Source organism: Typopeltis vanoorti, chromosome 15, assembly GCF_054136105.1.
Source record: "Typopeltis vanoorti isolate ZY-2024b chromosome 15, IOZ_Tvanoo_1.0, whole genome shotgun sequence".
Taxonomy (NCBI): Eukaryota; Metazoa; Arthropoda; class Arachnida; order Uropygi; family Thelyphonidae; genus Typopeltis; species Typopeltis vanoorti.
Genome location: NC_143563.1, coordinates 76,023,943 through 76,046,504, shown reverse-complemented (window position 1 = coordinate 76,046,504; position 22,562 = coordinate 76,023,943). Strand labels below are relative to the sequence as shown.

General features: G+C 35.2%; 1 protein-coding gene across 1 annotated transcript in view; it reads left to right on the top strand.

Moving 5' to 3' along the window:
- LOC150098903 (serine hydroxymethyltransferase, mitochondrial-like) overlaps positions 1-22,562 on the top strand; it is a 206,980-nt gene that overhangs the window by 46,534 nt on the left and 137,884 nt on the right. The window contains exons 3-4 of the mRNA XM_090405829.1: positions 96-175; positions 19,196-19,396. Coding sequence (XP_090261955.1) covers positions 96-175; positions 19,196-19,396 — 281 coding nt within the window. The remainder of the gene's footprint in view (positions 1-95; positions 176-19,195; positions 19,397-22,562) is intronic.

The following is a 22,562-nucleotide window of genomic DNA, read 5'->3' as shown; positions in this document are numbered from 1 at the left end:
TATTTCATGAAATTTATTTAAAATTTCATTGCAATTTACTTAAAAACCTTTTATCTACATGATCCTCTAATAAATTATTTATTGTGTTTCTGTAGAATTTTGCTAGTCGAGCATGCCTTGAAGCCTTGGGATCTTGTTTAAATAATAAATATTCTGAAGGTTATCCTGGGCAGCGGTAACATTTATTTTTTATTTATTGATTTTGAATTATTTTTATTATTTAAACTTTTTTCTTTTTATTTATTCTTTTTATATATTTTTTTAAACTGAAAAATAACATTTTTAGTTTTTGTTTAAAATAATATATATACTAAAATTATTATTATTAAACCTCAGTGAGTCAAGGACCCATAAATCATCCACACCAGCTATCAGACCTTCTTTTAAACTTATTTACACTGGATGCACTCACTACTTCAACAGGCAAACTGTTCCACTCACTTTGAGTGAGCGGAAGCAAACAACTTCCATGGATGCCCTTTTTCTTCTCCCCACCTTCCAGATATAATAAATTTTATCAACAGATATCCTATAATGCCCACTCAAAAGTTTATAGACCTCTATCATATCATCCCTCTTTCTTCTGTCTACGAGTGTCTACAGTCGACACTCTCAATCTATCCTCTCAATAATAACAATGTAGTAATCTACATTCCATAATCCTGATATAATCTTTTTAACTTTTCTTTGCAGCCTTTCCACAGCTTCTTTATTCCTTTGAAATCTAGGAGACCAAATCTTTGTAATATTTATGTGACCTTTAAATTTCAACTTTCCATCCGCCATAACTCCAAGATCATTAGCCATATCAGTTTCTCGTAGCATAATCCCACCAATATAATATACTGTTCAATATCACCTTAAGCCAACGTGCATAACTTTACACTTACTGACACTGGATTAGAAGCCATTTTCTATTGCCCACACTTTCAGCCTGTTCAAATCACCCTTTAAATGCTATATATTAGTAGCATCTCTGATTGCCCTGCCTATCTTTGATCATTAGCAAACAATTGAAGAGCTCTTGTCAGGCATTTTCAAATATCGTTAATGTTTAGATTAAATAACAATGATCTAAGGACTGATCCCTCATGCACACTACTGGTCGCCTTAAATCTGGCAGATTCATATCCCCCACGTACCACTTTCTGCCTGTCTGTCAACCATCCACTTATCCAAACCAATAGTTTAAATTCCAATTCCATATTCTCTGGGTTATGCAACAGTGCCTTTCATGTGGTATCCTATCAAATGCCTTAGCAAAGTCCAACAGTATCATAGTTTATCTGTTCCCTTTATCCAACTCATCCATAACATTATTATAAAATATGAGCAAATTGCTCAGACGTGACCTTCCTTTAGTAAACCTATGCTGTTCCTCATAAAATATATCTTGCTTTTTTAAATAACGAAACCTGTGGCGAGTTCATAATTAAATGAAACACACGTGTTAACCACAATGAAAATTATTTAATTGTAAATATTTCATCCTAAGTATCTTAGACATCATCAGTACAGTAGTTTAAACAATAATAGGAATAACATACAGTTAGGGCACATGATTACAATAGAATCTCATTAAACATGTGTAACATGTTAAAAAAAAAGTGAAAAAATAATTATTTTACACAATTTTGTATGACAATTTCCCATACTTTAGGAATAGTAAGAACGTCGTTGCGGTTTAAATTTGGTCTGTATAGTAGGGCTTCAGAGCTTTCTTTATATAAATGTTCATGTTTATATAAAGATCTATGTAAAAGTTTAGACTTTTCCCAATGGATCCTATGGCTTGGATTTTCATTCTCGATTGAAATGCATCTCAATGTTCCGAGATGCGTTTCTGAACAGACCTACCTGTCTGTCGAAAGTAAGATAATTTGCATGAGCATGGAATCTCATAAACGCCAGGCAACATGTAATTACACATGCGTAACGTGCAATTCTTTAACACGTTATTACGCATGTTTAATGAGATTCTATTGTAATCATGCGCCCTAACTGTATGTTATTCCTATTATTGTTTAAACTACTGTACTGATGATGTCCTAAGATACTTAGGATGAAATATTTACAATTAAATAATTTTCACTGTGGTTAATACGTGTGTTTCTTTTAATTATATCTTGCTTGTCCAGTCATTTCTGTATGCAAGTTCCTACCAACTTCTCTAAAATCTTTGCATTTACTCCAGAGATGTTGATAGTTAGACATATCAGTCCTTTCACCACCATTGTGCAATGGAATTATCATGCATTCTTTCCTGTAGGATGTTTCCATAGCTAAGACTCATTATACAAAAATTTCAAGGGCCTGGCCAGTTCGGCTGAGCATTCCTTTAGCACACACGTCAAATGTGTGCTAAAGGAATACATAAAGTTCATGAATGTAACTGTTAATTATATGTTCATATATATATATATATATATGTGTATACCTCAGATTACGTTTATGTTTATTTAGGATATGAATTTTCACATAACAATGAATTAAATTATAAAAACACATAAGCACACAGTAAAAACATATTTAATAATACTTGAAAAAAATGAAATATTTCAGACAATTACTCAGTCCATTTCAGTGAAACCAAGACCACAAGTTAGTTTAAGCAAAAGCATTTAGCAGAACCAGTTAGCTTCTTGTTAAATGTTCTTACTTCTTTAAACCAGCTTGTACTCGAGGTCTCATTGAAGCTGGACTGAGTGATTCTATCTGACATATTTGCTTGTTAAATATCATTAATGGTTTTTTTTTTTTTACTCTGCCTCCATATTTTTATAATAGTTGTAGGAACCAGGACCATCACCAGATTAGATCGTGCCCTGAGGCAAACAATTAAATATCGCCTCAGATGGATTATAAGACAAATATATAAGAAAATCTCCAATTGCTATTTTGTTTTTATTACAAGAGAAACATTAATGCAAAACAATTACATAATAATATTAATTAAATGTTTGCTCTATGGGAATATCGCACAATAAAACTGTTTATAAGCTCTTCTAAATTTAAATTATAAGCTATGTCCACCTCTATCGATATAGTTGCTAGACCAACCAATCCTTCTTGGGTCATTGCTGTTTGCAAATAATTTTTAATCAATTTAAGCTTAGAAAAACTTCTTTCCTCACTTGCTATGCTAACAGGAATTGTTAGCATAGCGCTGCCGCCTACTGCAATATGGCTGAACGAGCGCCCTTATTAAGCAGCACTGTGAGGCATGCTGCCTCTATGTTACACCCTGTCAACGGTACTGGTAGGAACTATTATTTATTTATTCGTATGGGGACCCCCCCCCCCACCCATTCCTCAACCATCCCTTAGGACTGGTTGAGCTCTCCTATGAGGATTAAATATGTATTTTATGATTGTAGATCCGTGTGTGTTCACGGGCCAGTTTGCCGTTCTGAGGGATGAAAAACCAGAGTTTCTGGGTGAAAAAATCCTTTACCTCCGTATGAGACTGGCTAGCTCTTATCTTTATCTGGTCTCTTTCGACCTTTACTCGAAAGAGACCAGATAAAGGTTCCTCACGTCACTGACGGGAATCGAACGCGTCTTTCCGCCAAAGGGCTTCGTATATGCCTACTGAGTATAGAGGCTCTCTGGAACTATTACTAGATAATATATAATGTTAAGTGATATTGGCACGGTTATGTCTTCAGAGACATATTGAAAGTCTAGAAGATTAATGTTGATTTGAGTCATGTGTTTATAAGCCTCCAAACCTGTGCGTGCTTATATTTGACAGAGCTAGATCTCCCAAGTCTTCTCAAGATGTCTCAACATGGCAAAGGGATGAAGCATGTTGGGAATGTATTCTCCCAGGAGGGTCATTCACGGCATTAAGGTTTTGCTGCTGTACCTAGCTAATATGGGCAGGTGAAAGGCCTAACCTACCTGGTAAGCATGGGACCTCCCCCCCACCAGACCTGCAATCCTGTGAATTGTAAATTTATTCAAGTAAAGGGTGACTGTATAACCATGGGCATAATAGGCATGATTACCAAATATGACAAATCCATTTCATCAGAATGATATGATCCAGACTATTATGCCCATAGCTTTTCAGTTGTAGGATGTCTGCATCTGATTTCTTATCAGATTTTGCTGGTCTGGCCTGTCAGGCTGTAAGTTCAAATCCTGCCTTAGACATAGATGTATGTGATTGTCTTTAGGTGAGAGATGAATATCATCACCCAATGTAATAAGGGTGATAATGATATTCATCACCCTTATATCGGAGGCCTGAAGTGGCTCAAAAAGTTCCTGAGCAGGATTCCCAGACTCTAAAGAATAACATAAAATTCTTAGTCTGCCTGCTCAAGAGACCAGTATTCTTCTAATGCTGTTTTTTTATGTATTATAGGTTTGCAGCCTTTTGTGGCAAGAGTAACATAAAAAACAGCATTAGAAGAATATTCATTGGCACTTACAATTTTAGAGCTCTTCAGGATGAAACCCGAAGAGCTCTCTCAATACTCTTGGGAGTATTGAGAGAGACTGAAAAAATTTAAATCGTATATGATCAGACTCTCAGAGGATAAAAATGAAGGGAATATTTAGTTTAACTACAGAATGGACATCATACGATGCCATGATAACAACTGTGGTGAGGATGGTTTATTAAGGTTTTGTAATATATAAAAAAATTAATAGAACATAATCAACACACTAAAGAAATATTAAACGGAATAGTATCAATAACAATCACATATTCTCAATTTCTAATTTGATGGACAAAACTTTTCATTGTTTATTTTTTGCCTGGCAGCCAAAATGTAAAACTCTAGTATGGAAATAAATATCATGATATCAGTTAAAACAATTTTTGTCTTAGAGGAATCATAAAAATACAAGAAATGCTATGAAGAACTTGGAAACTGGATACATGTAGCACATATAAGTTTACTGCTTTTGTACTTCTCCATTACATATGTCTAAACGTATGGCTACTGCTAGACATGATACTGCAATCCTAACACGTGTAAGTTATGTTGATCCAATATGTGCCATCCATATTCTTGAGATTTTTAAGCTATCATTATTGTTAAGATTAAGGTGGTTGATTAGAATTTCACAAGCTTCTTTAAATTTGTGCTCATATACTAGCTTTCTGGGTGATTATAAGGAACAGTTACCTTTCCATTCAGCTCTGTATAGCCTATCCAGAGCATAATCAAGAATGACAGAATTAACATCTTTATTAAATTTCACGTGTTTATATTTTGTTGGATAGGAATAGGATACTCAAAGGGAAGAAGAGGATCCATGAAGGAGTTAAAGGAGTTATTTAATTTTGCAGAAGATTTAAAGTTAGCATTAAGTTGTATAGTATTTTGTTTATTTCTTCTGATACCCCTTTAACATGTGGAATGACTATGGTTTTATTGTAATTTAATTTATTTTTATTTTTAGGTGCATTCCTATGCAGAATTTTGTTTATAATATTTATACTGTAGCCATTTTTAGGAGAGTATTTCTGTTAATTTTCATTTCATGCTTGCTCATAGGAGGGAATCTTTATAATTCCATTTCTTAGTGTGTTAATGACACCTGGTTTTTTGTGTTGTGGGTGGTAAGAGTTTACAGATACATATTGCCTGGTATGTTGTAGGCTTACAGTAAATTGTGAAAGATGGACTGTCTGAATGAAGACAAATGACAGGTATCCAGAAATTGTGTGTGTTTATGTTTATTTATGGCTGAGGAAGGCATTTATTAAATTTTGGTAGCTGTGAGGTGAATAACAAAAATATTGTCAATGTACCTAAGCCAAACTTTGAGATTTAAATGATTATTAAATAACTTAAGGAATTCACAATGTATACTGGAATATAAATTAAAATAAACTTTAATATATACTTCCTATATTTCGGCAAAGTCACGTTGCCATCTTCATGGGAACATAAGACTAAGACACGTGCATGCAGGCACTAAAACAGCAGATGAGGTCAAAGAGAGGAAACTACTATTTTTCCTAAAGTTTTTCTCATGAAGATGGCAATGTGACATTGCCAAAATATAGGAAGTATATATTAAAGTTTATTTTAATTTATATTCCAGTATATGTTGTGAATTCCTTAAGTTATTTAATAATCATGCGTATAAGCTTTTCTACAAGAATTACTATCATCCCTTTGAGATTTAAAGTAAAGGAATCTAGACTGCATTGTTCAAAAGCTTCCATATAAAAGTTGGCAATAGAAGGGGATAGTGGAAAGTCTGTGGCTATGCTTTGTTTTTGTAGATAAAAAGTGTTTTGCCACAGTCACATGAAATAACCAGAGTGTAGTACAGGCAAAGAGACCATGATATTGGGCAGAATCAATAAATCATTTTTGTTGAGTGCGATGCTCTTCATTTTGTTTATGGAGTTTTGTATTTTTTATATTGGAGGAAGAATCACTTACGAACTCCTTCAGTGTCAGCACTCATTTATTGGCTAGGTGATTAGGGCTGTCAACACCTTCAACTATTGGCTAAAGCTGTACATTCTCTTTGTATAGTTTAGGAAGGCCATAAATTCTCATGATGTGAAAATTAGTGCAGAATAGTTTTTTAATGCTGTCTAGGTGCTAGAAAGTAACCAGCTTGAGTTCTGTGCTTTTCTTTTAAATCCAGTTAGTTGGATGCTGTTCCTTACATTACGTGAAAAGCTGGTCAGAGCACATATTTAAAGAGGCCTGTAAAATTCTAATTGACCACCCTAATCTCAATAATAATGATGGCCTAAAAATCTCAAGAATATGGATAACATGTATTCAACTTGCATAACTTTGTTGTTCTAATGGGTCATAATAATCAGAACTATAGTATTCTAGTATTCCACAATCTGTCATACTTTGTTAATAACAACCTCATCTCTTATTTTAAATACTGATTAGGCAACCACTATTGCTGTACATTGACAGTTAATGAGAATTTGATCTCTGGCCATGTAAAACAGGACTGTACTTTGTAGTGTTTTTTTTTTTTTTCCCTTTCACCAGAGGTCATTTCCAGTAGAATAACAGTTGACCAGATTAATGATACTTTGGCATACTGTTTGAATTCCAGTGTAACTTGTTTTTCTGTGTATATGTGCATTGCAAATAATAACCTCAATATGAAGATCAGTACATCAGGAAATTAAAATGACTATTCTTAACATGGTATTAGTCTTCATTATTTTATCGAAATGAATGTTGATCACCGTGTAATGTTAAAAAAATGCCTTTTAGCTTACAATGCAAATTGTTTCTATGCCAGTCTAATGAAGCACTGTGTGCCTTACCACAGTTTTAATTTGCTTTGAACATGTACTGGTTAGAAACCCATCAAAATATTAAAAAGTTTAAATTATTTTCTTCTGGTGTTTATACTGTGATGCATGATTAAAAAGTTGTTTAAATTATTTTCTTCTGGTGTTTATACTGTGATGCATGTTATACATAACCCTCATCATCCAGGTTTATCTCTACCTAGTCTTGTTTAGAGATTTGGATGTTACGACTGGAATACAGGGTTCTTGTTTAGCAGTGGGGGGGGGTGAATTTACTATAATTGAAATTAACAAAGTTTTCAACACCCCATGCGAGAATGGCCTGGAGATCAGAATTTAAGATTTTGATATTCTGTAAGTTTTTTTGTAATGCAAGGGTTGTCAGATGATTTTTCAGATGATTCCTTCCACTCATAAAACATTGTGACTTATAGTATGCTAGTACCATGAGTGGGCTAAACTTTTTTTTTTTAAATTCTATTTTTGTATTTCATTTTTACATAATTAAGATCAAACATAAATTTTTCATGCTACTTCAGGATCATGAATAAGCAAGGCAGTGTCCCTGCTTATTCATGGTTTCACACCAAGCAGAGAAATTTCTCTCTCATTTACAGAACGACAATCACAAATAATAGTGCCCAAGGTGGGATATGAACCTGTTGGTTGGAGACCCCATACATTAACCACTTGGTCATCCAAGATGGCAATAAGAGTTTTGAAAAGAACAGAGTACTGTGAAATCCAGTCATTAGTTGGATATTTTGTGGATCCATCCACCATTGCACATAATATGCAATCAGAGAAAGCTGGCAATCTATTTGAAGTTAGACCATATGATGATAACTTACTTACCTTTCCATAACACTTGTCCAAAGATGGGTGGCACAAGCAAGATTTCTGTTGATAAGCAGCTGCAAAATACAACTTTTAATTGTTTATTAGCTGAGAGATTTCCAGGTAGCATTAAAGTTGGTTGTTAATGGCTTTCTGTAATAATTGAACAAGAGAAATTTAATGGCACTTTGATGCCAAAGATTATTCTTCTTAGGAATACTATTGGCTAATTTCCAGGCTGCAGGATTGGTAATCTGTAGAAGGAGAATATAAAAAGCAGTATAGAACAGTTGTCATCTCTGGTATACATTCATTCAGAACGGTTAGAGAAATGCCATTAGTTGCAGGAAGCATTTCTGCCCAAATGCAACCCATAGAATCTTGTTCAGTTTGGACAAATTTCTTCTGATCAAAAGTGACACTAAATATTGCATATTTGGATGGTAGGAGGCCACGAGAGCAGCTTTTTCCATGAATAACAATCCAATAGAATCATCTGATTTTCAAAGAGGGTTTAGGGCTTGACAAGAGATATTGCCATTTGCTTTGCCAAGAGACCAGAAAGCATAATCTGGCTATGATACTAGTTTCTTGCACATAGTACTTTCATAATCAAGTTTGGATGTGTTGATAATTTGCTGTAGCATTAGCTCTCTCCATTTACATCTTCATCTTTGAGAAATGGAAGATACTTTTTTGGAGAAACAAGGCATAGATAAAGGATAAGAATTTAAAGTTGGGAATAAATGTTTCCATACCAGTGTGAATTACCTTGGTGATATATTTAGTGCAATTGTTTGGATTAGAATTTTGAAAACAGTAATCTATCTAAGGAAACAAGGCATAGAAATTATGAAGATTTACTCAGTATCCTTTTAATATTATATAACCTTTTGGATTAGGTTGGTTTTGTGATTATTTCATTGAAGAACTTAACAGTAGATAGTAGTTGTCTGAATTGCCTGGTGGATAAACGGCATCCACAGTGTAGTTAGAAAAATTACTTTTGGTGAGTGGATAGGGTTATCTGGATTTTTGTAAGCATGTATACAATTTGTATGAGGTTATTAGTGATGGCAAATGCCTTGCATTTCTACTTGCTGGATCATAGCTATTAGAAAAGGAAAGGCAGAGTTGTGAACATTAAAATCTCAAATGAAGATGACTTCATTATTAGGAAAGTTGAACTGGATAAAATCAACATTCATCATCATCAATTTCCTGTGTATCCTCAAGGAATATACAGGATACTGCAACAGTATAATATGATTAAATGTAGTACTTAATCATGTTATTACTAAGCTCCTATGAACATTTTTTCTCCAAATTTTCCTCCTTCACTTTAGTATTTGTAATATCTAATATTTTGGTCTTCTAGGGCACTTCTGACTGAATCAATCCACCTAAATCTAGGTCCTTTTCCTGCCATCTTGGCATCAAATAATACCTGTTTTGGACCAATACTACCTTAAATTAGCTATTCATTCATTCTTAAATGCTAACAGTATCAAGCTCCTTCCTGGTATCTTCATTTTTAATGATTCTGCCATTAATGCTTTCTGTTTGCTCTCTTAATTTTTCTCAGAACTCTCAAACCCATTATTTAAAATTGGGTTGAACAATGTCTTATATACTGCTAATAAAACAAGTAAAATATTATAGCCATTTAGGCACAGTTTACAGGCTCTCCATTGAGAATACAGTTGGAAGTTTACCATGCTCCTGTCAATTTTCATAGTATTGGTTTTTTATATTGTTGATTTTCATGCCAAATTTCTTACAGCTGCTATTCAATTTAGTTGAAGAATTCTGGAGACTTGCACTGGATTTATTCAGTAGTGCATTATCAAAATAAAAACAAAGATAAGTTTGAAATCTTTGATTTTGATATCAGATTTACTATTTCTTTCATAATGTGATCCATGTAGATGATAATTAAGAGTGGAGATAGTGTGTACCCTTGGCTTACACCTAATTTTACATCAAACTGTCTTCATGTACACTGCTTGGAAAGGAGTCAACAGACACTCCTATGGGCAAGGTGCATCTTGCTATGTAACGTGTTTGTGGCTGGTATAAAGTGGAGGAATATGATGCTCCTAAGTTAGTACAACTGTGTCCAAGTGAAATGGCTGTGAGAAGGGAACTGACAGAGTTTGAAAGCAATATTGTGATAGGATGCCATGTTGCAGGCCTATCTGTTCAGTGAATTGTTGACAACTTCGGATATCCTAGGTCAACAATCAGTGATACCATACTGAGATGGAAGCGCAGGGAGTCAACTGCAAGTGCTACCTGCAGTGGATGACCCACCACACTCACTGAATGTGACTGTAGGGTGCTATGAAAGATAATATGTAAAAACCACATTTGTCAGTTGACACGTTGAATGTGGAGTTCCAAGCATCGAATTTTATGCAATGAGAATCTGCATAAAAACATTCGGAATCAAGGCTCACAACATGGTTTCCATGGTAGGACTGCAATATGCAAGCCCCACATTACCCAAACCAATAAGGTAGCATTGTCTTCAGTGGTGCAGAGAGCTTGTACAATGTTACGTGAAAGCTTGGAAAACTGTGTTATGAAGCAACGAATTGCGCTACTCCTACCGAACAGATGGATGGGTATGATGGTGAACATCTCTTGCCAGAGTGCATAAACCCGACTGTGATATTTGGAGGTGATGATGTAATGGTATTGCCTTTTATTTCTTTATTTTTTTGTTTGGCCTTGGACTTCTATTTGTGGTGCCTCGAGCATTGAACTCTGAGAGGTATATGTCTGGACAATGCAGTGCTTCCCATTTTGTGACATTTCTGCAGAACTGACTTGTCTCTTTCAGCAAGACAGTGTGCACCGTGTCATAAAGCTGCTGCTGCTGTAATTGTGTGGTTTGTGAACATGAATGTCATCACACTTTAACTGGCTTCCATAATGCCCTGATCTCAACCTTATTGATCATCTATGGGATGAACTGGAGTGTCAGGTGAAGTCAAGGAACATCTGTCCCACAACAGTCTAAAATTCCCATTGATCACTATCATATGCTTTTGGAAAGTATGACCCATAGGATTGCTGCAGTCATCACAGTGAAAGGAGGTCCTGCATCTTATTAAAGGTGGGTTCCGTTGCTGTTTGTTCTTCATACTGTCCTTCATTTCTAACTACTGACTTACAACTTAAATATAAACTAAGTATTACTCTGTATAATGTTCCATTTACCCAATTGTAATCTTTATTTTATCATAAATCCATGAGGTGGCATCTGGCACGTGGCTCAGCTCTGTAAATAAGATTAACATTCTTTGTTGCAGCTTCATCTTGTGATAATGCTGATGTACTGAAGATGACCAGTTAGTTTCTGGTTGAAATATTTGTAGTAATAAAATTGCTATATTCTTGTGAATGCATGTATTATAATAAATAAAAAAAATAAATAAAATTTACTCTATATAATTGTAGTGTTTTGAAAAAAACTTTGCTCTGGTACTATATTGTAGGCTTTTTTTGCTGATCTGCAAAATTTAAGTACAGAATCAAAATCCAAAGGAAAGAAAGTAATAACAAATACGCTTAAAAGAATGAACCAGAGAAATTTTTAGCCAGAGATCAAAAATAGGAGATTCTAATTTGGAAATTGACAAACATGGTATATCAGAGGAACACATGCCCAAGTCATAGTGGAAACTAATTTCAAACTGGGGAGTTTCTGCCAGGAAAAGTAGATATAGTTTTCAGATAGCAGATGGAAATGAACACCATTGAGATTTGAACTAAAACCATATATATTTGGGTAGTGAATCTGTCTGTAATCTATTTTATGAAACTCCCACCTATGAAATATTGTAAAAGTTGTGGTATTTCAGCACCATGGGTGGAATGAGATTTATTGTTTTTTTTTTATTTTTTTATATTACTGTTTTTTTTAACATATTACAGAAACCCTGCTCAAGAGAGCAAACATGGAACTTCAAGCCACATCAGACTACCAGTAAGCTGGGTGGCCTCATGTAGGGCATTAAAATTAATCTTTTACCTAAAGCCATTCGCAAACATGAATGACTATAGTGGTAATTGAACCCATGAGTTAGAAAGCAGAGATTCTATCCACTTGAGCAACCAGTCTTGACTTTTTTTTTTTACTCACACCCATGAAAGGTTATATATCTCTAGCACAAATTAAATCTAAGCTGGGTGGATTAAGATTTTTTAATTTTTTTATTATTCATTTATTTATTTTGTGTTTTTTAATTTACTTTTTACATAATCCAAAAACTTTCCTCTATAGACCAAATGTGGAACCTTTTCAAGCTGCTGCTTCAGGCCTTCATTGAGCATTGCAGTGATTTCACACTGAGCAATGAAATTCATCTCTTACCTAAGAACATTCACTAACATCCATGTCCACCTGCAACCTGTTGGTTAAGAGCAGGTACATTACCATGTGGTCATCCAGGCTGGCTTAGTTAGCAGATTGTTTAAGGTTAGTGGAAATTGGAAGGGACATGGAATATTCATTATTGGATTCCTTGTGGAATTTTACCCAAATCTTCTTCAAATTGTTATTGCTGTGTGTATCCCATATATCACTACTTGGATTTCTTCTAGACACACCTGGCAGATAATGTTATCAAAATTATTTGCTATATGACTTGGAATATCCAAAACATTACTGTTAAATTCATTCCATTCCAGTATGCTGCCTAATGGCTCATCTGCAAAATGACAGTTCTAAAGTTATAGCCATTGAAAAGAAGAAATGTTTCATGATGTCTGATGTAATGCTGAAAACATCATTGCATGTTAGAAGAAATTGAAGTAAATTGAGACTCTGCTCTGGAGTCCAAGTATGGTTTTTGCCCACTTCAAGTTTTAACAAGTGGTGGCATTACCTGGGATGACTCATCTAGTGGTGTCTAGGTACCACAGAGGCTTGACCTTTCCTCTGAGGAATATGGATACCACACCTTGACTCTACCAACATTATTTCACTTCTAGGTTTCCTGTGGTCTGATGGTTTTATGTTTGTTTGCTAGGAGATATATCTAGGGCTGTTAAAATGTCCACCAATGTGGAGATGTAGGCAGTGCATTTGGTTGCTGCAAGCTGACTGTACCTTCACCGAGTTTGGCATACTCTATTTGAAGTCTAAATTTTAGACTTCTAAGTTTTAAGACTTGGATGCTGCAGGCATGAACTCTATCTTAAAAAGAATGTCTTTAGCTCCCTTTTAGTCCCTGCTCATTGGAAGAATATTGTTGCATCGTATTATGGTTGTAATGAACTTTTCTTTTTTTTAGTATAATGATGTTCAGTATCAAAATTTATTCATATTTGTAGATTATGCTTATGTGTTTATATCTCTTTATTAACAACATGCATTTAAGTCTTGTTGCTGATAGATTGAAGAAAACATTTTAGAAAATGAGAAAATCATTCACAAACATCCATTTAAAAGTCAAGGTATTTGTAGTCTTTCTCAGTTTCCTTTTGGGAAAGGAAGTGCAAGACTTGACCCTTTTAAAATAAAAGATGTAAGCCATTGAGAGAGAGAGAGAAATAAATAACGTAAAATAAAATAATAAATATTAGAAAGCAGAGATTCTATCCACTTGAGCAACCAGTCTAGCTGGTGAACGGACGTGCTATCGGAGAGCTCCTGAGAGATTTGTGTTTTTTGTTGATTTATTGATGTTTTGGATTCAATTTAATGGACTTAAGTGTGTAATTTTGGTATATTATTGGAGCTTTATTAGCGTGGTTAGTGTACTAAAGTGTTTTATAACATAATCTATGTCGGGAAGTCGTCGCTAGATGAATTCGTAATGTGTAGTGTTCGTGCAAGCTCCAGATAAGATGAGTATCATTTTCAGTTATCGATACAAATTACTTAATATTGTGTAGTTTTGTTTTGTTTGCCTTGCGTATTTTAGTGCGTCTATTTTTGGTGTGTTATAATGTATAATTTGACAAAACACGTTGAAATAAGTATGGCACCTGTGCGAAGGAAAATGGCGGCCAGTAATGAAGGTTCGCCATCGTTATCAAAGAACGGTAGCATAAAAGAAATGAGTCAGTGTACTAGCTGTGAAATGTACGCTTTGCGGAGTGCGGTCGAAGTGTGGTTAGATGATAATAAAGGATTGAATGTGTGTAGAAAATGTAGGGAGAATGAGGAATTGAAGTGTATTTCGGATCGTGAGTGTGATATTTTTGTCAACCTTCAGAATGAAGGAAATAGGGATATGACAAGAAACGGCAAGGTTGTACATGAAAATTGTGAGAGTGTGAATGTAGAAAGTGTGAATGATAGTATAAATGGTTTCTCAGAGAACAAAAAAGATGAGATAGATGCATTGAGTGAGATCGCGTTGTTGAATAGTGCGATAGAAAGAGCAAAACAGCAGCTAGAGTGCATGAACAAAAGTAGACTGAATGAACCAACCAATAATAAAAGGTATGACGGGAAAAATAGACGTATTAATGTGAACATGAACAAAATGAAGGATAGAGTGCTGTATGGAGACTCGTTAGTACGAGGTGTGTTAGTAGAGGATTTGACAAAATCGTACCAACCTGGTGCGACCATAAAGGACGTAACTGAGTCTATTAGAGAGCAAAAGGAAAGGGTGAAAGAAATGATTGTTGTGGCAGGTACGAATGATTTGAAAGGAGATAAAATGGAAATGATAGAAGACCTGAATGAATTGTTTGAGGTAGCAAAAGAAAAGAGTGAGAGAGTTAGAATGATTAGTCTTTTGCCACGGTATGACAGTGAAATGTTTAAAAGGAGGGCTATAATTGCAAATGACTTTATGCGTGGGTTATGTATGACGCGTGGTGTGGAATTTGTGGATGTGTGGAGTGAGTTTGATGGGCGAAAGGATCTATATAAGATGGATAGCTTGCATTTGAATGGTTACGGTGTAAGAAGACTTGAGAAAGTGTTGCTGAATGTAGTGGATGTGCAAATTCAGGGAAACTAGATTTGTTAAGGGGGGGGGAGTAGAGATACAGTCCTTATGGAGGCATTTGAATGTAAGAATGAATATAATATGCCAGAGCAAATAAGGACAACAAATCTGAGTGGGATAGTTAATATAAGGCATCAAGGTAGGGTTGGGGCTAATGGGGGTCTTAAATTCATGTACACTAATGCTGGGAGTATTAGGAACAAGAAGGAAGAGTTTTTGACCATGGTTGGCACTTCCAGACCACAGGTTATAGGTATTAGTGAAACATGGCTGACTGTAGATGATATAACTAGTGGGATTGAATGTGATGGGTATAGTGTGTTCAGGAATGACAGAGTGAATAAAATTGGGGGAGGAGTATTGTTGATGATAGCTGATGAGCTCCAGCCAAGGAGAATAGAAGTTGAATTGCAGGATAGAGAAAAGAGCACATTTGAGGCCATTTGGTGTGAGATTGTGGCTAGCAGAACTAAATATACAATTGGGTGCTGCTATAGACCAGGTGATGGAAAAGATGGTGGTGACAGTATGCACAAGCAAATAGAAGAAATGGGTGGAAGGAGGGTGATTATTATGGGAGATTTCAACTATGGTCGCATTGATTGGAGTGAGGAGAGGACACACGGGAGGAAGGAACTGGATTTTATGCGGTTATTAAGGGATAACTATCTGCGACAGCATGTAATGGAAAATTCTAGGGGTCAGAGAGTGCTTTACCTAGTAATTATATCTGAGGATTTGGCTGTAACAAATATGACCACATTGCCACCAGTCGGTGAGAGTGATCATAGGGTCTTGACTTGGGAGGTGGCTAAAGGTGTAGAATTTTCAATTAAGACGGTACATGTGGAATTATCGGGCTGGAAAGTATGACAAGCTTAGGAATTTGATTGGTTCAGTGCCATGGCATGTACAACTGCAAGGACTAGAAGTTGATAGTGCATGGGAGGTAGTTAAGAAGTGCTTGCATGAAGCAATGGCTGACTGTATACCCAGAGTCCGAATAATAAATCAAGTAGGGGTTAAATGGATGAATAACACCATTAAGCTTGAGTTGCAAAAAAAGAAACAACTATGGAGGGAATTTAAGGAGAAGGGTGACCGGCAGGCACATGAACGGTATAAAGCACAGGCCAGAAGGGTGACGAGTGTGGTAAGAAAAGCAAAAAAGGATTACGAAAGAACATTGGCCATGCAGGCTAAAGACAATCCTAAACAGTTTTTTAGATATGTAGCAAGTAAAAGGAAAAATGTACATGGCAGATTGATTTTAAAGAATGCCGATGGTAGGGAGGTAACTGAATCAGTTGAGATAGTTGAGTTACTGAGTGAGCACTTTGCAAAAGTATATCATCCAGGTGGTGACATTGCAGAAACGAATAAACCAGTAGATTATATGGGAATTGTGGTTAATGAAGTGGAGGTGAGTAGTCATTTGCATAACCTCAATGTCAATACATCTGTGGGATTGGATGGTATACCAGCTCGTGTTGTACGAGAAGCAGCTAAAGAATTGTCAGTACCCTTGACCATTTTGTTTAATTTGAGTCTCGGGTCTGGGTTAGTCCCGAGCAGGTGGAAAGAGGGGAAAATAGTTCCACTGCATAAAGGTGGTTCCAAGACTGCTGTTGTAAATTACCGACCGATTAGCATATCAGGAATCATTGTCAAGGTCTTAGAGAAATTAGTCAAGAAAAGAATACAGGATTGGATAGATGAAAATGGGATATTGTATGGGGGACAACATGGTTTTGTGAAGGGTAGATCATGCCTCAGTAACTTGCTCACGTTTTATAACACAGTGACGGCTGAACTGGATAGGGGTAATGGGTTTACAGTGATACTACTGGACCTTGCCAAGGCCTTTGATAGGATACCACATGGAACCCTAATCAGTAAACTGGAGCAGATGGGTATAGATATAGGGTTGGTGAGATGGATAAGAGGGTAGTTGAAGGAGAGATATCAAAGAGTGGTTTATTCAGGAGTGGAGTCTAAAAGACGTCTTGTGACTAGTGGAGTGCCACAGGGCTCTGTTCTTGGACCACTGCTTTTCAATTTGTTCATCAATGATATTGGAAAGGATCTGAGAGGAAGTGTTCACTTGTTTGCTGATGATGCAAAGTTGGGTAGAGCAATTGTGAGTGCACAGGATGTCAAAATTTTACAGGATGATTTGGATAGTTTGGAGCACTGGGCTAGGAAAAATGGAAGTCAGTTTAATGTGGCAAAGTGTAAGGTTATGCACTTTGGGGTGAAAAGAATAGCAGCAGTATATCACATAGGTGGAACCGTACTCCAGGAGATTGATGAGGCCAGGGATTTGGGAGTGCTGGTGGATAGGGAGTTGAAGTTTAAGGGGCACATAGCAAAAGTGACTAAAACAGCTCACCAAATCACTTGGCTTATGAAAAATACTTTAACATACAGAGACGAACAAGTTGTTGTTCCTCTGTATCGAGCCTTGATAAGACCCCATCTGGACTTCTGTGCCCAGCTATGGGCACCAGGGTTTCTTTGTGATGGGGAGGAAGTGGAGAGGGTCCAGAGACGAGTGACCAAGATGATAGCAGGTCTGTGGAATGAACCTTATGAGAATAGGTTGAAGATTTGTGGGTTGCAGAAATTGGACGATAGGCGAAGGAGGGGTGATATGATTGAGACATTCAAATTACTGAAGGGTTTTTATAAGATTGATCCAGAAGATATTTTTGAAAATATGACTGGTGGTGGGAGGACTAGGGGCCATGCATGGAAGCTGGGCAAGAGCGTGGTTGACAAGGGTGTTAGAGCTAGGTTCTTTACTTGGAGAGTGGTAAATGAGTGGAATAAGCTTCCAGAGTCTGTTGTGGGTGCTACGACCGTGAATGAGTTCAAGGCAAGATATGATAGATACTGTGTGAATGTTGAATAGTTGATGTTAGGGCCTCCCTCGATGAGTCTGTTGACTCCTTGGAGTTTCCCGGAACAATAATAATAATAATAATAAAATATTATTGACGTGAAGGTGGAAACTACTATATCATCCACTGACTGTTCATGTGCAGAACTTTTGAAATCACTTTCATATGTATTTTGTTAAATATGTTTACTAATTTTTGATCAAAACTCATTTTATTTCTCCTAACTTTAAGTAAATCTATTTAAGTAAAATAAATTAAGTAAGTAAAAATTTAATTTAAATCTACAAATATGAAAACCCTCCACTGGTTAAACCTGCTTGAGTTTATAAGGCTTGTCTTTAAAAATTAATAATTAAAAAATTAGAATCTAAATTGATTTCAGTTACAAAGTTTTAAATTTGTTGACAGTTAATTTTTTTAATTTCCATTTTTGCTGAAACAATTCATTACTAATAATAATGAATTGTTCAGTAATATTGTGCAGAAAATTTTTTTTTTTTTTATTAGCAAAAGTTTATTTAAACACAGAGCACATTGAAATATAAAAATTTGATACCAGATTTCCAAAGTGTTGTTTCATTAGAATCTTAAAAAAAAAAAAAAAAAACAGGATTAGAAATTATACACATAATTATTTAAATTAAACCTTAGACCAGTACAAGAAGTAATCCCTCTCTTATGTACAATGAATGCTTTTGTATTTCAGCAATGTTTCCTTGAGATTTCTATCTGATACGCTGCCATTCCATGACCTTTTTTATAAAGAATATCAGTTTTGCCAACAGTAATTTTTAAATATGCAAAATTGAAATTATCCTTCATTTGATACTTTCCTATTCTGTCACTTTGGTCAATTATTTCTCATAAATAACTGAATATTCCATTCAGCTTATCTGTCAGTTTGGGGGGGGGGAAATAAATAAAATAATAATAATTATAATTTTAGGATTTATAGGATTGTTTTTTGGCTATGCATTTTTAAACCTAGTGCCTTGCTATAATTCGTATGTCTCTGTTCATTTCCAGGGAGGAAACCTCTTATCTTCATATGAGTAGACTATAGTTCTGTTTGGATATTTTGAAATTGTTGCCCAAGAATTTTTTTAATTTATATTTCCTTTGAACTAACTGTGTTTCTTGAAATAGGATAATAACCAAATGTAAAAATATAAAGTGCACAAAGTATATCAGAATAAATTTCATATTTACAGATATTATGGTGGAACTGAAGTAATTGATAAAATTGAACTACTTTGTCAGAAGAGGGCTTTGGAGGCATTTAACTTAGATCCAAATAAATGGGGAGTAAATGTACAGCCATATTCAGGTTCTCCTGCTAACTTTGCAGCTTACACAGGATTACTGAAACCTCACGATCGTCTTATGGGATTGGATCTTCCCGATGGTGGACAGTAAGTTTATATATATATATTTCAAATTATATATATAATTTGAAAGATATTTTATAACTTTTTTGGTAAGGTTAAGATAAAAAAAAAAGTTACGTATCTTTGGAAGTAAATCATATTGTCTGCTATATACTGTATGTTTCAGTGTAAGTTGTTTTACATGTTCAAAAATTACCTAGATCTAGATCATTAGTTGAGTTAAAACATAATTCACTTATACACTAGGTATAAAACTTAAACTTGAAATTCATGTGTGTCTAATCAAATAAAACTGCTTACAGATTTGAAAGTGTCACTCAGAATGTTTTTATTTGGTAACACTGTACTTACTGCATTGCCGTCTGGAGATATGATGTGGTACTTCAAAATGGCAACTAGTCAAGAGAAAGCAACGTGCATACTTTGGTTTTTCGAAACAAAAATGTCCAGTATCACATTGCAGTGCCATTACAATACTCAGTATGGAAAAAAAAAACATCCACCTTCAGATAATGCTATCCAACATTAGTTAAAGTAATTTCAAGAGACTAGTAGTGTTCTGCACCAAAAAGGAGTAGGAAGATCGAGCATTAGAAAGATGTTGATTAAATCCGGGAAACATTTTATCGAAGTCCACAGAAATCAACTAGATGAGCTTCTTTGCAGTTAGCTATACCACAAACAACTGTTTGGAGGGTTGTTCATAACCACTTCCAGCTCTGTGCCTACAAACTGTAGATTGTGCAGGCTTTACAGCCAGATGATAAACCCTGCCATTTCCAATTTACCCAAGACATTTTGTCAAAAGTCAAAGCTGATGAAAATTACCTTTGGAGATGGATATTTAGTGATGAAGCAACATTTTATGTATTGGGGAGGGCAAATCATCATAACTGCAGAATATGAAAATCAGAAAACCTCACTGTATTTGTGTATTTGAAAGAGATGGTCCAAAGGTGAATGTCTTGTGTGCTTTATCATATTCAGAAATTTTTGGGCCCTTTTTCTTTGTGAAAAAAAGCAATGACAGCAGTGAACTATCTGGACGTGCTACAGCTATATCTGTTACTCCAGTTGGAAGATCATCAGCCAAATGTGGTGTTCCAACAAGATGGAGCACTGCCATATTGGGCTTTTATTGCCCGGAAATTTCTTGACATACATTTTCCTTTGCGCTGACCTGGATGTGGTGGACCAGTTCTGTGGCCTCCGTGCTCACCCGATATTACGCCACTTGATTTCTTCCTGTGGGGAAGAAATCAATATATGAAGGACATTATTTACCTGACCCCCCTGTGACCTCCATTGAACTGAAGACGAGAATTGTTTCTGTGATAGAAACAGTTACAATGCAAATGATGGAGAACACTGGAGGGAAATTGATTATTTCTTGGACATCGTACATTCCATGAAAGGCATGCATGCTGAAGTTGTTTAGCATTCTGCAGTATTAATTCTATAGGCAATAAAACCTTTTGATTTACACTTTCATATTCTGTAAGAAGTTTTATTTTGTTGTTTCTGGTTTGAAAATTATAGGCCACAGAAATCCCCAGAATTTAGAATCATCCTGTATTTTTAAAGTGTTTGTTTTGAATAGAAAAAGCTTATGCTGTAAAAAATAAAAACAATACTCAGTCTTAGAAAGTGTTCCAGAATAAACCACATTTAAAAAATAAAACTGCCTTTTATATTGCTGTGCTAGTTTCATGTTCCTTATGGTATCTTTCTTCAGTGGGGGGGGGGAGTACAAAATTACAATGTTATACTTAAAGGAAACTGTCAGCATTCAAACGTGGTAGATAATTTCACAAATACTTACATGTAATACGACTCGCATAGTATGGCTAAGATGAAATATGTTATCTCTACCACATCCTCGTTCCACTGATATAGCTATTCTGGGTGGTGTATGCCATCTGTTACTGCATCACCATGCAACACTTAAGATGTATGCTTTGTCATGCAAGGTTCTGCTTATGTTTTTACTTTGTACCAGATAGTGGTAGGAAGTGGCATATCAGTTTCGTTCTAGCTTCCTATAGATGGCATGACTTCCTGGAACAAGATTTCCAAAATGTTATAAAACCACAGGTCTAATAAAATAATATTAAACCATGTCTGTATTCCTTTCATTAAACAACTAAACCACACAGAACTAATATATAATGGATGATGCACATTTCCTCTTAACAGTTTCACATGTAAATCACATAGCATACATGCAAATATATTGTGAAATTATGCAACAGCTATGTTTTGTTTCTGTTGTTTGTGTTGTCAATTTCTCTCATCTGTAATATAATTTTTTTTTTAAATTCCTCACAGAAATAAACATTTTATTTTTATATTATGTGTATTCTGGAATACCTTCCAAATGACTGCACATTACAGAAGTATAAGAGAAATGATATATTTAGTTTTTAATGTTTGTTGATGAATTAAAATTAATTTTAAAACATCAGTATGTCTACCCTCACTGTCTTGATAACATTTTCTGAAAATCTCTATAGTGTGGCTGATACATTTTCATCATTTTCATCAGAAACTTCTCCTCCATCTATTTATTTTAATTCTGCATTTTTAATTTCATGTTCATAAAATCTGGAAGTTTATTCCAGATTTTACTTCAATTTTATCCTATTTGTTTATCATAAATGTGTTATGATATAAGGTTACTCTCATGTTTTCATGAAAATGTAACTTAATTTTTCTCCACTCACTACTTCCACTCTCTTTCTTTATTTCACATTGGACAATGCCATGTATGTTGTTTAGCTCATTTTAAAAATGTTTTATTGAATATATATTTAACACTATTATGAATCTGAGACAGTTAAAATCCGTATTCCCAGCTTCTATAAATACTTCATAATAAATTTCGGAACAAAGATTTTTCTATGATGTGCTTCAGGATCAACTCTAGATAACTGGGGAGGGGGAATCTTCAAATAGCCTATTAAGGAATGCTGAGAGAGCCAACCAAGGCTTCTTACCTAATGTCCACTCCTCACCTTCTTGTGGTGCACTCATTAGAAGGTATCTAGATGCTGAATGAATTAGATTTGCCTGGCAATTTAGGATTTTGCTGACCAAATTGTATTCTTATTGGCTCAAATCATTATAAAATGATGGTACAACATGATACATGCAGGCTGGGATATTGGCAAGTTAAACAAGGCTCCCCAAT